At 41.1% G+C, this 15,720-nt stretch overlaps 1 protein-coding gene across 1 annotated transcript in view; it reads right to left on the bottom strand.

The window, feature by feature from the left end:
* Window positions 1-13,711, bottom strand: part of stard15 (StAR-related lipid transfer (START) domain containing 15) — a 20,038-nt gene extending 6,327 nt beyond the window's left edge. Inside the window, exons 1-2 of the mRNA XM_071533747.1 lie at window positions 13,565-13,711; window positions 451-598 (exon numbers count right to left, since the gene is read on the bottom strand). Coding sequence (XP_071389848.1) covers window positions 451-598; window positions 13,565-13,711 — 295 coding nt within the window. The remainder of the gene's footprint in view (window positions 1-450; window positions 599-13,564) is intronic.
* Between the last annotated feature and the right edge of the window lie 2,009 nt (window positions 13,712-15,720).

The raw sequence follows: 15,720 nt of genomic DNA, 5'->3' as shown, positions 1-15,720 counted from the left end.
AAGTCTTGACTTGAGATCTTGTGTTTGTGTAAATGACTTAGATTGAAAGTGATGAGATTTGTTCCAGCAGACGACTGAATTTAAATTCTGTTTTCTGAATTTGTATGGAATGATTGAATTTATTGAAGTTGAAACTGACTATAGAAATCAAACTCATGATGCTCTTACCACGTTTTTATCCTATTAAAACCATATTGCATTTAAAAGTCCTAGATATTTAGTTTTCTTTAAGATATTAAATTGATACTGGACTCTTGATTTGTTCTGACTTGACTTGCTGTTCTACATTTAGACTTGAGACTTGACATTAATGACATGGACTGGACTTGTGCCTCAAGACTTGAGACTGACTTAGGACTCGAGTAAAGTGGACTTGGTCACAACTTTGAGATAGATAGATAGATAGATAGATAGATAGATAGATAGATAGATAGATATTAAAAGTCTCACAGGAGTAGTATCCCACGTCTGCGTTGACCGTCAGTCTGCCGATGTCGTAGGTGTCGATCATGTTGGTGTCCCACTTCTTGCGGTAGCTGGTGTCGTGCAGGACGTCGTACAGCGTCTCCGCCGTCACGTCCTTACACACTATCCTCATCTGGGACACACACACACACACACACACACACACACACAGGAGCGGCAGGATCAGTAACATTGGCCTCATTCATCCCTGTGTTAACCAGAGTTAGACTGATATATATGAGGCCGATACTGACCCAATGTTATGGCCTGTTTTTCTAATATGTATTTTTGTAGTTGTATTATTATCATAACCTTTATTTAAACAGGGAGGGCCATTGAGAGCAAGCTCTCTTTTAGAAGGATGCCCTGATTACAGTACATATAAAAACAATAAAAGCACACGAAAGTTACAGTATATATCAACAACAAATCATATATAAGAACAATAAAAACAATAAAAGTACATATAAAAACAATAAAAGCACATGAATAAAAGCACACGAAAGTTACAGTATACAACAACAGATTATACAACCATCAGGACAAAGACATCAACATAAGGGACAATATCAATTCAATGAAAACACATGCATTCACACTGCTCTGTGTCAGTCAAAAGAGATTTAAATTGATTAAAAGGGATTAGCTTGTCTAATTTTGCAAGTTCCTGCAGGTTGTTCCACTTGTGTGGAGCAGAGTATTTAAAAGCCAGTTTCCCAATCTCAGTACCAACATGATGATTTTCGAGGACCAATCTGATCTATAGTTAAAAAAAACATGTGAGATACTATAATATAATATAATGGATTGTGTATGATGTATGGATTGATATGGGCTAATAAGTGGATGGATGATGGATGATGACCTAATTGGTAACACCTGACACCAATATTATAGCCTAACCTCCTGTAGATGACGGTTGCATAACCAAAATGTTTCTCTTCGTTCACTTTTTTGCACTTTGTAAGCATCGTGTAAGCCAGTGGTTCTCAACGTGGGGTCCGGGGACCACCAAGGGTCCTTGGGGGGGGGGGGTTCCAGGGGGTCCCCAGCAAGTTGATGAATTGTGAAACTTCAGCATTATTTCATTTACAAGAATTTAACACAGTTAGAGAATGTAGAAGAATGATTGTGTTGATCATAGTTTCTCTGTTATCTCTCTACCTACAATACAGATAGTCATGGAGTTCTGGACAAAATCATATCTGACAATAAAAATATTCTCAGATTTGGGTCTGAGAGACTAAATCTCATCAAATGGGGGTCTGTGGCCCTAATGTGGACTAAATTAGGGGTCCTTGATATGAAAAACGTTGAGAATCACTGGTGTAAGCTAATTAAAATAAGCCTTCTTCTAATTTTGAATCTGGATGTATACTTATACGCATCGAATTCCAGCAGTGCGGGTCTTATAAACCTGATCACAATATGAACATGAAACAGCCATAAAGATCTTCCTCTGCTCATCAGAATATTTCTCCAGACGATCTTCTGCGATGTTCTTCACCGTCTGATGCTGAGGGAACTGAAATATTAGATAATTACTCCGTCTGCGTCTGGAAGAGAGGATTTAATGACCAGGTCGAGCCGTACCAACACTTCTTCATGGAGCGTTAAATCAGCTGGATGGTCTATATGCTGATATGCATGAGCAAGTCTATGATCACCAGGGGAAATTATTAAAAACAAACTGCAGAGCTTTTATACATTCTGCTGCAGATTCAGCAAGACACAACGTGTGTGTGTGTGTGTGTGTGTGTGTGTGAGTGAGAGAGAGAGAGAGTTAAAAATGTAGCAGTGTAGGATGTATTGTGTAATATCTGAAGCCAAGGTCTTTCTTTCCTCAGTCTTGGTGGAGAGAGAGAGAGAGAGGGAGGGGGGGAGTAATAGAGAGAGAGTAAGAGAGACAGCGAGAGAGAGAGTAATAGAGAGTGAGAGAGAGAGAGCGAGAGACAGCGAGAGAGAGTAATAGAGAGAGTGAGAGAGAGTAAGAAAGAGAAAGAGAGAGAGACAGCGAGAGAGAGAGAGAGAGAGACAGCGAGAGAGAGAGTGATAGAGAAAGAGAGAGAGAGACAGTGAGAGAGAGAGAGAAGTATTTAAGAGTGAAGTGGTTTTTAAAGGGGCGATCAAACCTCCAGTTGATTTTCTTTTTATCTGAACCAGAGTGGAAAAGGTGATTTTGTTGTATTTTTGTATTTAGTTCATTTAGGTTCACACTGATCAATTAGAAGCCAACCAGGGCTTGTAAACAAGTCACATGACTCACAAGCAGCTTGTTTATTGGACAGAGTTTTTAGAGAGTCAAACCAAATCTGACTCCAGTCTCTGTAACTTTATTTAACATGATGGACTTGTCTGTCTCTTCTTCTGTGGTGTTCATACCAGTTAAGAACACATGAAGAAATAGCTGAATATGAGCATCAGTCCAGACTTCATTTTGTCCTGCTAGGCTTTCCAAGCATCCGTCTCCTTCTACCCATAATCCCTTGGGTTTCGGGGTGGTTTCCTTAACGAACCGCACCGCAGTCCTCTTGTTAGAGGACTGAGACTCTCGCTGCCGTTATTTGGTGCCACCAGAGGTCATAGGTCATCGGTCTCACCTGGACAAACCAACTGAACTGAAGGAGGAAGTAGAGTTCAGATAAACCAATCAGAACATGATGAGTGTGAACACAGCCTCAGATAGAAAGAGGAGAGAGATACAGAAGAGAGAGGAAGGAGAGAATAAGGACTGGTGGTCAGGAATAATCCATCTTCTTCATGTGTCTTCTACATTTTGCTCCTATAGAAACTCCCCTGAAGCAGCGAAAGGCTTCGGTGCCTTGCTCATGAGCACGTCAGCAGAGGTTGTGGAGGCAGGAGAGAGCTTCACTCCTCCACTTTCCCCTGCTCAGATGTTATCAGCCGGTCTATGGTTTCAGCTGTCGACCTGCAGGTCAGCAGTGAACCAGAGAAGCTCCTCCAGCCTCCGGGTTCAAACCCACAACCTGCTGAAGTGTCTCTGAGCAAGACACTGAATCCCTACCAGCTCCAGACCCTGACCTCTGACCTCGCTGTGGAGGAAAGAAGAATAGAAGAAGAAATAGATGAAATAGAGATAGATGAATGTTTTTTTTACAGAGGTACAACCACAAAATGTAAGGAAATTCAATTCTACCTACTGTTGATTTCAAAATACTGAATGGTTATGGCTGTATGAGTGTGAAGCAGCTGCTGCTGAATCTCAGCATGGTGCTCAGTCAATCTTCCCTGGATAAATAAAAGTTAAACTAGAAGTCACTCAGTGGAGCTCAAACCTCCACCAACGCTGAACAATTCTCCAACTTCAAAGCTGCAGCCTCCGTAACAGTTCATGCTTGTTTTTTTTATCTTCTGGGTTTGATTTTCTGACAAACTAGCACGTGAAAGCAACGCTGTTTAGCTGGGAAGTCGTGGATGTCAGACTTTCCCACAAGCACCTGAACGCAGCATACTAGTTATGGCTCTTTGGGTCGACGAACATCTGTCCACCAAATTTCAGCCAAATCCGTTTGTAGCTTTTTGAGTGTCAACGATTTCAGCATTGAGTTTCTGCTTTAGCTCTCATAAAGCCCAGGATCTTTTACACCAAGCAGTAAATACATTATTACATATTTAAACAATGCATAAATAGCTGTAAATATCCAAAATATGCACCAGAGAAGTCCATATGTTCAAGATAGTGCTATATTTTTTGTCATTTACCCCAGAAAACCTACTAAACTTTCACTTTTAAATCCTACATAGCCTCATTTTAGCCTCGACATCTAGAAACATTTATATTTTATTTCCTCCTTCACTGACAGAGTGTAAACCTGGACCTGTGTGCAGACAGGCTGAGCGGGGCGGCAGCAGGTTACTGTACTCTGACGTCACGTTTTTCCACTGCTGTAATCTTACGAGTGTGTTTTGGTGGCCGGCGCTCGGCTGAGCTGCGGTCATCAGATATTGTGAGGCTCAGCGCCGCAAAACGCTCCGTGTAACTCAATCAGCACGGCCCCGCCGCCGCGTTAATTATTCATGAGGTACCTCCATCTCTCTCTCTCTCTCTCTCTCTCTCTCTCTCTCTCTCTCTCTCTGGGCTTCATTGTCTCTCTGTCTTTCTCTATCTGTCGTTTGTTGTCTCTCTCCCTCTCTTTCTTTCTCTGTCAGTCATTTAGTCTATTATTGAGGCCTAAAATCGTAATTTTCTTAAAATAAGTGAAAAAAATCTATCAATGGTGTTAGATAATTTCACTTTTTTCCAATGCAAATCAATTTGTTTCAAGAAATTTAGTAGAATCAAGAGTCATTTTCTTGACAGCAGTGCAGTGATCTGCCTTATTCTGACTGGTTTCAACAGACTGACTCATTTCTCATTTCTAGAAAATTCTTCTAGAAAATTCCTGAAACAAGTGAAGCTGCATTGGAGACAAGTGGAGTTATCTCTCCTCACTGCAGAATGTTTCTCTTGGTTTAAGAAAAATAAGATTTGAAGGCTGAATATGAGACTAGATGACTCGTTAAGATGGATGTTTTTTGTGTGAAATGTTTCATTGAATAACCTCAAGAGTCCAAACTCTCCCTCTAAACTCTCCAAACTACAAAGGTCCCATTTTGTAGCTGAGTATATTGTGTATTCTGTGTGTTAAAATAATAATCTGTAACATTTCCATCTAACTCTCTGTCTGTCCTGCTCCTCTCTCTCTCTCTCTAACTCAACAGTGATCCAACCTCCAGTTCATGAAGCTTCTCCTCTGTCTGTTCTAAACAGCCAATGTCTGGTCGCTCTTTCCTGCCGCACAGGAAGTGATGCGTTTCACATGTCTGGAATCAACAGAAGAAGAAGAAGAACTGGGTAGTTAGCATGAGCAGCGATAGCCCCCCATGAACAGACAAAGAAAAGAGAAACTCTGAGAATGAATGTGAATCTCTGTGTGTTTTATGTTACATGATCTGTTTGATCTGCATTTGTTTACAGTTATTCTTACAATTTGTTATAATCATTTTGTTTGTGTATATTTATTGGTTTTTGTCTCCATTGTTTTGTGAGCCATTTATAAAATCTAACCATTTATGTGAGCTTTGGCAACATAAAGGTACTTGTCATGCCAATAAAGCTGATTGAAATTGAACTCAGACTGCATCAACAGAAAAGCCAAGCTCCGCCCACACTGTTTGATTGACAGGTGATCTGTGGGAAGTGCAGTGCAGAAACACCACAGTGAGGCTGAGGGACAAAGATGGAGACTGAATAAAAACAATGAGGATCTTGAGGATTATTGATCAATATGACGCACGCAGTACAGCAGCTGTTGAGTTGAGTCTCTCCATGATGCAAGTGTGTGTGTGTGTGTGTGTGTGTGTGTGTGTGTGTGTGTGTTCCATATGAAGCAGTGTAAAGTGGATTGTGATGACCAGAAAGGGAGAGAGAAGGAATAACAAAATAAAGTCTGTGATCTGTTATCAGTATTATTTTTCTTATATTAATTTGTTCTATATTTGTTTGTATTTGTTGTTTTGTTGTTGCGTTTTGACAATATTTACACATGTATTTCTTGCCAATTAAAGCTCACTGAATTGAATTGGGAGAGAGAGAGAGAGAGAGAGAGAGAAGCAAGGCCGTAGTTCAGAATCAGCTGTTTTCAGGAATATTTCTACAGTTTGCAGCTTTAGTGCCTTGCTCAACGGCACATCAAGGGGAGGGACGAGAGAGCTTCACCTCTTCCCTCTCTCTCTCCTTCACTATATTTCTCCCCTCTCTCTCTCTATCTCTGCCCTTTCTCACCATCTGTTTATGTTTCTCTCTTCCTTCCCTCCCTCTCTCTCTCCTTAGTTTATTTTATTAAACTTATTGTGAAGGAGACCTGGCAGGACAGCAGTGCTGCTCAGTGTAAATATTTAACATTGCGCCTCAACAGAAATACACTTAAAACTCACATCAATCTGCAGCAGTGACAATTCAAAAGGCGGCCGGCAGCAGATCGGCAGCACAGCGGATTCAGACCATAAATGAGTTTTCGAAGCCAATAACAAAACTGGACTGAAGCTGCTGACAAATGATATTTGAATTGAATTATTTTCATGCCAAGAAATACCCCAAAACTCCAATTATTCAGTGTTTTCCCCTAGCATTGTATTGTTGTCAGTGTGGAAAAGCCTCTGAGCATCACGGCAAAATGAATGAATTCACTATAGAGCAGTAATGATGAACAGCAGAACGCATTACCTATCTATCTATATATCTCATTCAGTATTATTGCCCATTTCCTTTAATGTGTAACAATAATCAACACATTTCCGCAGCTAAAATTGCAAAAAACTTTTCCTCTTTTCTCTCCATCCCCCTATACCCCCCCCCCCACCCCACCCCACCCCCCCTCCCTCCTCTATATGGGATGTCGTCAACGCCAGAGGAACGATCAATTATTCATGTGAGAGAAGAAGAAGCGCCTCGCTGCTCCAGAAAGACTTGCTGAATTATTAAAAGCAGGTCCTATCATCATCCTCGTCATCATCAGCAGCTCTCCTTTTGTGTGTGTGTGTGTGTGTGTGTGTGTGTGTCAGGACTCTGACGTACGTTCAGCCAGCCTGGAACAGCTCTCCCCCCCCTCCTTCACACACACACACACACACACACACACATCCTCACATTACCCCTCAGTTACGTCCCATCTTCCTATGGTTTCTGCTGTAACCTCGGGTCAGATATAGCTCTAATGTATTTCCTCCCTGCCACGCCACAGGTAGCCAGAGCTGAGAGTCATAAAATATTTAAGACAATACAAGATATGACATTATTTCCCATGAATTACACCTGCTTAAAGTGACAAATAAAATCCTATTGACCTTTTCTTCTCAGCTTTTCTATCATCCATGATCACTCTGATGTCACAAGAATCTATAGAGGCTTTACAGTTTTATCACTAATCTGCTTCCATCCAGCTGTGTCTCCATGATGGAGGAACATGGAGAATTGTGTGTTAGTTAGGGACAGTTAGGGACTTATGTTTTTTATTTTGGCTTTAAGGGGGGGACATACAACTTTAAATGGTTGTATTTTGTATTTATTTTAAATACGTTTTTTCTTTTCCAAATACATGTTTTACCGCTGCAGTGACGGGACTCACTAAACCACAATACCCACATGGGTTTGCTCATATTCATCACAGTCCATACAGGAAAGACACCTGCAGCCCCTCCAAATTCCACGTTTATCTTTCATTGCGTTTCAGACTCTCAGCAGCTGTCATACCCAGAATGCACGTTGGCTACCTTGGCGGGGGGAACCGTCAGGGCCTATTATATTCTAAAAAATAATATTTAAAAAGTCACCAGTTCTAATTCTATTTTATCAATCCATAATTTGACAATCAACATCTATGGTTGGAAAAGGTCAGCCTTTGCTTTTTATTTTCTCCAATACAACCTACCTTTGGTGTGAATATAATAAAATATGGTTATTTATGGTGGAGGGAGAGTCATGCATTTTCCCCCCAGTCACTCAGGGAGGCTCAAGGAAAAGTATTTGTAGCTCCGGGGGAGGGTCAAGATAAAAAAAAAAACGAAGTCACACCCCAGCCAACCCCCTCATAAATAACAAACAGTCCCTAATAAAGTGTAAATGTGTATGAAGCAGCTGTCAGCAGAGAGCAGCTGAGTCAGCTTGTTGTGGTGTGGCTGTATTCAGTAACGTTCTCAGTAAAAGTGAATAGTGTGATAAGGTGGATTTGTTTCCAAATGTAGGTTACTGTGACACAGTAAACTGTCTTGTCTTTAGCCCTAGTCTCTACTCCAAAACATGAAGAGTTGTAGCTTGAGAAGAGTCAGCTCAGTTAACCTGAACAAACTGTTAGCTAGCTAACTAGCCAGCAAACACACTGATGTTAATGTGAACATGCTAACGCTAGCTGCTACTAGCTACGTTAGCTAGTGTGCTAATCAGATGTGTTAACAATAAGAGTGATTTAGCAGTGATATTAGACTGAGATTAACAGCCAATAATACAAAATGTCAGAGGAATGTACAGGTGTCAGTGGGGAAAGACTGGCTCATCTATTGACCAAATGGCACAGTGTTGTAAAAACTTAGATTTTACATTTCTGAATAACAGTTTCAAGACATTAAACTGTTTAAAGTTGTGAGTGTCTGCAGTCTGGAGGTTAGACAGGTGAGCTGTGACCAGATGTTCGCGGGTTTGAATCCTCAGACTGGCTGAGAAAATCTAGATAAGGGAACAGAGAGTCATGTAGTTTGTTCCAGTATGCTGAAAATGTGTCAAAATTTTGACAATTGCGCTTCATGACTGAAATGGACTGAACAGGTGAAATTAATAAACGATCAGAGCTATCACCTGAATAATAATAACTATATTTCTCAAGCACTTTTCTTAACACAGTTCTGTAATTAAAAACAACACAAATACATCAAGAAACAGTCAGTGCTCATTTACAATATCACTGCAGCATATTGATGCAGAAACAAGGCATCAGTTACATTCAGATTTATGAAACTGTGTCTCCATGCCTCTGTCAGTTGTCTCAGTCCTTTGTCTCACTCTGGTCTGTCTCACTCTGGTCTGTCTCACTCTGGTCTGTCCTCAGGTTTCCAGCCGTTACCTTTCCTTTCCGCTCTTAATTTTTCAGCATGCTGACGCTGAGTGGCGGCTAGCCTTTCCTCTGCAGGAGGCCGGGGGCTAGCAGCCACAGCAGAGGGCTACTGAGCCTCAGGCTGATCAGGCCGAGGAGGGAAAGTGACACACAGAACCACTGACCAGGAGCCACTGAGCAAGGCAGTTAAACACCAACTGCATCTATACTCTATTCTAATATGCAAGTGGAAATTATTTATTAATGTATTATTATTATATTATTATAATTAGTAATAGTAGTTGTAGTAGTAAGTAATCTGTCTGTAATGGATTGGATTCAAGTCTCCTGTATGTAGTCCTCCCTTGTCATACTGTATCTGTGTGATATTTTTAATGCTTTTTATTGATCCCAGGAAAAATAGCCGTTGCCATGGTGATGACCAGTGGGATCTAAACAAACAATAAACAATAAACAACAAGCAGTCCAGTGTGGACTGCAGCACTGAGGCGGATGGAGCAAGAAGTCAGCCTCCTTCTCCCAGTTCACTGTAACAGCTTTCAATCCAGTCCAACCCAGTCCAACCAGGTCTGACCCGGTCTGACCCAGTCTAAATAACCCAGTCTAACCCAGTCTAAACAGATCTAATCCAGTCCAACCCAGTCTAACCTAGCCCAAACCAGTCTACCCAGGTCTACTCAGGTCTAACCAGGTCTATCCAGGACTAACCAGGTCTAACCAGGTCCATCCAGGTCTAACCAGGTCTATCCAGGTCTATTCAGGTCTACAGGTCTAACCATGTCTAAATAATCCAGTCTAACTCTCCTTCCTGTCCATCACAGCATTACTAAGGAAATATGACACTTGTAACATGTCTCCTTGTGTGTGTCTGTGTATTCATGTGTGGTTGTGTGTGTATGTGAGAGAAAAGCTGTGTGTGTGTGTGTGTGTGTGTGTGTGTGTGTGTGTGTGTGTGTGTGTGTGTGTGTGTGTGTTGACATGGAGTCATGTTTGGGCCATTGCTTAACGAGTTGCTGTCCTAATGAGTCAGATCACTTACATAATGACAGAGGGGTGTGTGTGTGTGTGTGTGTGTGTGTGTGTGTGTGTGTGTGTGCATGTGTGTGTGTGTGTGTGTGTGGGGGGGGTGTTTGTGATATAAGCACATGGTAGCTGGTTGGTTCGGTTAAAGTCAGTATATCAGTTCAGTTAGAAACTCAGCAGCTGCTTCCTGCTCTGTGATGTTCTTCTTCTACTGTACTTCCTGCTGTAGGAGCGCACTCTGGGTTTCCCTCCTGCAGGCTGAACACTGCAGACTGTAACTCACCTAAACACTGAGCATGGTGAGAAGAGGTACACACAAATTAATCTCACGCAACCCAGTAGTTACATAGAAAAAGCCGCGCATTAGTTGTTTTTTTTTCCCGGGGTGGGGGAAGTGGGGTTTGCTCTAGCCAGGTTAGCCATTGTTAGCAATACCAGTTGATAACAACACACTATGCAGTATTTTACGCATACAAACACCGTAGCAACATGTCCACAGATAGAAGTTGGACAGTACTGTGTGTACGACTGATTTAATGAGACACAAATAAGACAGAAGTGCTAATAAACAGTATATTACTACAGCTTGAGGCGCGGAGCAGCCATCTTGGATTTTGAGGTCGGGGTTGGTGAGGTTCTTCTGACTTTCCGAGTCGGAAATCCGACTTCAGGGGGCGTTCCAGTAGAAATTTCCGACTGGGAACACAGAAATCCCGACTTCCCAGTACAAATGGAACGCACCATTACTGTCACAGGTACAACAAGGAAGTTGCTACACTTAGCTAGCTAGCAAAAAAAAACTTTCGGCAAGGGACAAACAACAACGGACAATATTAGAGATGAAAAAGAGCTTAATCAACAGCAGAAACACCTAAACATGTTGATGTTTGTGTTTGCAGTGAACAAAGCTGCAGACAGAAAAAAAAGCTTCATGACTCCGTCTGCTGTGACGAGACTCTGCTGTGAAACAGTGAAGTCTTGATTCAAATTTTTCATCCATTTTCATCTCGCTCATTTAATTTGCCCAAAGAGTTTGTACATAAACTCAAATTTACTCTGCAAAGCAGCTAGCGTTGTGGCTAAGCTAACGATGGAAACTTGCTCTATCCGGCAGGAAAAAAAAGCAGAAGTGTCGTTCCCAGGGGATTGTGGGAGTTTCAGAGTGAGAGCCAATAGAGCTGCCTTTGACTCAGCAAAGTCTCGTTATCCTACAGTTTATGAGGAGAATTTCTCTACTCCAGATGATAATGTAATGTAATGTAATGTAATGATACAGGAGTGAAGGCAGAGAGAAACCGGGCCACTGGAACAGGACCCGGCACGTTTCAGGTCAGTCTGCCAGCTCAGGTCAGCGGGTCGGTCCGGGCAAGACGCTATCAGGTAAAGTCTGACACAGCAGAGAACCAAACCTTCCTTTACATCAGTACTGGAAACCAGGTTATCACCACGTTACACTGGACTGAACCACTTAACATACTGTATGACAAGCTGGACTCGAGCAAAAGGTACAAGACTGAAGCCCATTCTCTCTCTGTACAAGCAGCCTCTCAAAGTGTTAGACAGAAAACCCAGTACTTACCATCACTGCAATACTCTTGGCAAATATGACATCCTTAGCTGGGAAAATCTAATGAAATACACTGACACCTGCCTGATGTTTAAGATCCTAAATGGCAAGGCTCCTCCACCACTTAGTACTTTTATTAAGGAGAAAATTTCAAACAACAGATCTACAAGACCTGCTCTGAGAGGGGACTGTGTAATCCCTCTCAGGTCCAGCTCCTTCAGCTAAACATGCTTTTCTGTAAGAGCTTCTCAGTTGTGGAACACCTTACCGACTGAAATAAGAAGCTGCACCACCTAACCACACCTTCACACAAAGTCTCAAGGCCTGGCTTTTGAAAGGTCAGACATGTGAACATTTCTAATCTACATAGTACATTTCTCATTTTATGATTATAGTTGTTATTACTGGCTAACCTGCTGCTAACTTGTCCCATGTCCTTTGCCCGTTGCCAGGCGGCCAGCTTTGCATGGCTTAGGTATGTATGGAATATCTACTAGTATTTTATTAATAATTTGGTAACATTTTATCTAGATCAACATAATGATTGTTGTATTTTATTTATGTTTATTGGTTATTGCTGCTCTGCATGTCTGCGTGTATGAAAAGTTGGTTGTGGTCAGTGTTGCTTGGCTGTGTGTTGCTTTGTGTTTCTTGCATGGCTGTATGTGCTGATATGGTGTTTGTTGTTGTTGCTGTGTTGTTGTGTTGATGTTTTGCATGTTGCTCTGCATGGCTTTTGTTCTGTCTTGAGAATTCTTGTTTTGTTGCTGTTGCTGTCTCTATGGCGTCTTGTTGTCTTTGTTCTGTAAATTTTTATCACTTTATAGGTTTTAAAACATCTCGCCAAAGGACTGCAGTTGAAAATTAGCCAGCTGGCACATTTACAGAAATGTTGATTAATGTGTGTTGTCCTTATAAACAAATAAATAAATAAACAAACAAACAAACTGCAGCTGAATGAAGCTAAAGCTAAATGCTACAGGGCCGGCAGAGATCAATATATAAAGTCCAAAAAATATATAAAAACAAAATCTACTGGACTTAAGATGAAGAGTTGAATACGTTTCACCATCTGAGAGTGATGGAGGATTCGCCGGCATTTAACTGACATCTTCCTACCTGACTGACTGAAATGAATCTACACAGACATTATACAGTATATGGAGCAAAATGTTACTGTTATTGAGATATTATCATATAGGCTATTGAGATCATTTTGGCCGAGATAAGTAGCCAACGTGCCTAATAGTAGGCTAACACTATGAAACCAAACACCTTCATTTTATCCCTAAAATGTCCTTAATTTTTCATTATGTAAACATTAATTAGGCCTATCCATTAAAAATAACAGCTTTAAAAAAGTAAGGTTAGTATCATGAGGTTTTAACTGATTTATTCATGGGTTGATTCACAGAGACACTAGAAATTAAGGGATTTTTTTATGCCTTTTATGCAGGTGTACAAGTTATTAATGAGTAAATGGAATTTTACATTAAATTTGGAAAGTTAGAAAATAAGGAGTCAGGATTAAGGAGGTGTTTAAGGTGGTTTTGATGGGGTCTCCTCCATTAATAACTCCCTTAATTAATTTTAAGGGAATTTTGCATGAATTAAGGGGTGAATTAATGTAAATGTAAGGTTATTTCTAAGGGATTACTGGTTCGTAGAGTGACTTCATTGTATTTTTTTTTTCCTCCTATGGTATTACTACCTGTATATATTATTATAGGGACTTCTAGTGTGTCTGTGGTAATCAATATAGTATATATTTATCACTATAATATTCCTGTAATATTCCCATAGGGACTCATAGTTTTGCTGTCATATCTCTACAGCATCCTGACAATTCCCCCAGTATTAAAGCGGAAGCCCGGAGAGTTTTTAAGAGAATAAAAGCCCTCACCTTGAGTTTCTGGACAGTTTTGCTCTCCTCCTCTCTGCACCACACCGTCACTCCTCCCTTGCTGTAGCGGCTTATCCATCCGTCCGGACTCTCACACTGCTCTTTAAAGGAGCTGAAGTCCGTGTCGTCCGGGATCTGGACCGGCATCTCGGATCCGATATGCAGAAAAAAAAAAAAAACGTATAATAGCCTAATATAAGAATAATAAAAAAATAAATACCGGGCAGCCGCAGTTCTTCTTTACATCAGTCCCCCCTCTCTCTCTCTCTCCTTCTGTTCTCTCTTTTTCCTCTCTTTCTGTATCAGACCACTGCAGTCCTCAGCAGGGAACTGGAGGACTGGTAGTCTTAATGCTGGTTGGACTGGTTATACTGGGTATAATGGGATGGGTCGCCGCACACCGGATGACAGCAAAAAGTCTTAAAATCTTCCCGAGATCCAAAATACAAAAAAGAAAAATCTCCGACAGAAGAAGTGTGTTGTGGGAAAGTAAAAGCTGCAGCAGGTTTTATTCTGCTGTCTGTCTGTCTGTCTGTCTGTCAGCTGCGGCTCTCTGCCTCCCATCTGCTCCTCTCATCCTGTCACAGCTGCAGAGAAGATGAGAGGTCTCACTCTGCCAACACTTCCGGGAACCACAGAGTCATCAGACTCTGCTCCCTCTGCAGGAGCATTGCAAACGCCCTGCTGAAGACCAGCACACTGTTGCAACTTGGCAACTTTGTCTCTAGATTTTGTGACTTCTCAGACCTTCTGGCAACTGTATTTCTCAACAGCGACTATCAACAAATTTAGCAACTTTTCCAGACCGCGGGGAACGATGTTAATGTGTTGACTCCTAAAGCATTTAGCCGTCAGTTTGCTCTGCAGATGCTGATTTTCTCTACTTGCTTGTCTAATGCAGAGATCTGATGATGTCAGCGTAGCTCCTCCCTCCACAGACAGCTAGGAATGAAGCAGATAGGCTATATTAATATGCAAATTAGCATGTGAAGTCATCTGCCAACTTCTAACAACTTCTTGAACAGCCAATAGCTACTTTCCTTTGAAAAGACTTGGAACACTGGACCAGCTCCTGCTGAACCAACATGAACACATGAAGAACTTTAAGAGTCAATATAAGTGATTTTTTGATGCCCATTTCAGTTTATCTTTCACTCTTTAATACAATAAAGTATTGTCTGTATTGTCTATTGCAGTGGTTCTCAACCTTTTCCATATCAAGGACCCCTAATTTAGTCCACATTAGGGCCACAGACCCCCATTTGATACGATTTTGTCTCTCAAACCCAAATCTCAGAATATTTTATTATTAGATATGATTTTGTCCAGAATCCCAGGACTATCTGTATTAGTAGAGAGATAACAGTGAAACTATGATCAGAACAGTCATTCTTCTACATTCTCTAATTGTGTTAACTTCTTGTAAATTAAATAATGGTGAAGTTTAACACTTCATCAATTTGCTGGGGACCCCCTGGAACTCCCTCAAGGACCCCTGGTGGTCCCGGGACCCCACGTTGAGAACCACTGGTCTATTGTATAGCAACTGTAGTCAAAGTTTAGTGAAGTAACATGAAGTCATGCTAATAGACTTAGTTCAATCTTGCTAGCTAGCTAACGCTAGGTAAATCAACAGTTGTGGAAATAGATCTGCGACACCTTTGTGTTGCTAAGCAACAAAAATCTAAAACTGAGTCAGATTTCCCATTGACTCTTACTTAGACAGCAGACTTATGTTTGGAAAGCTAAAGCTCGTCAGCAGACTGGACTGATCGCTGTCTGATTGGTTGGTATCCAGTCGTCGAGATCTGCTGGTAACCTGGTGATTTTTTTAAACTATTGAGTGATTCATCTTCTTAATAGACAATCTTTAGCCACGGTAATGGGCATAGATGCTGCTTTCAGGTGCTGTTGGAAATGTGAAAATTATGAGTAGAGTGTCTTTAAAAAACCCGTTATTTCACGTTTCAGTTAGGCGTTCTACTCATATTGTTACTGTAGTTATGTGTTTTTATTGTCACACTTGGTTTAACTTTTAGTTGTCACACAGTTTTATGTTTAATGAATTAACTGTAACATCAAATCCATGTCTGATGCACATTTTCTCCTCTTCATCCACCAAAAAAACGACTTTACTTGTAGTGTCCGTTTCGTTG

The sequence above is a fragment of the Centroberyx affinis genome, unplaced genomic scaffold, assembly GCF_046629955.1.
Source record: "Centroberyx affinis isolate AG114_WGS23_722 - 3 ecotype Tasmania unplaced genomic scaffold, CSIRO-AGI_Caff_v1 ptg002422l_1, whole genome shotgun sequence".
Classification (NCBI taxonomy): Eukaryota; Metazoa; Chordata; class Actinopteri; order Beryciformes; family Berycidae; genus Centroberyx; species Centroberyx affinis.
The sequence above is the reverse complement of the archived record's forward strand: the minus strand, read 5'-3'. Positions and strand labels throughout refer to the sequence as shown.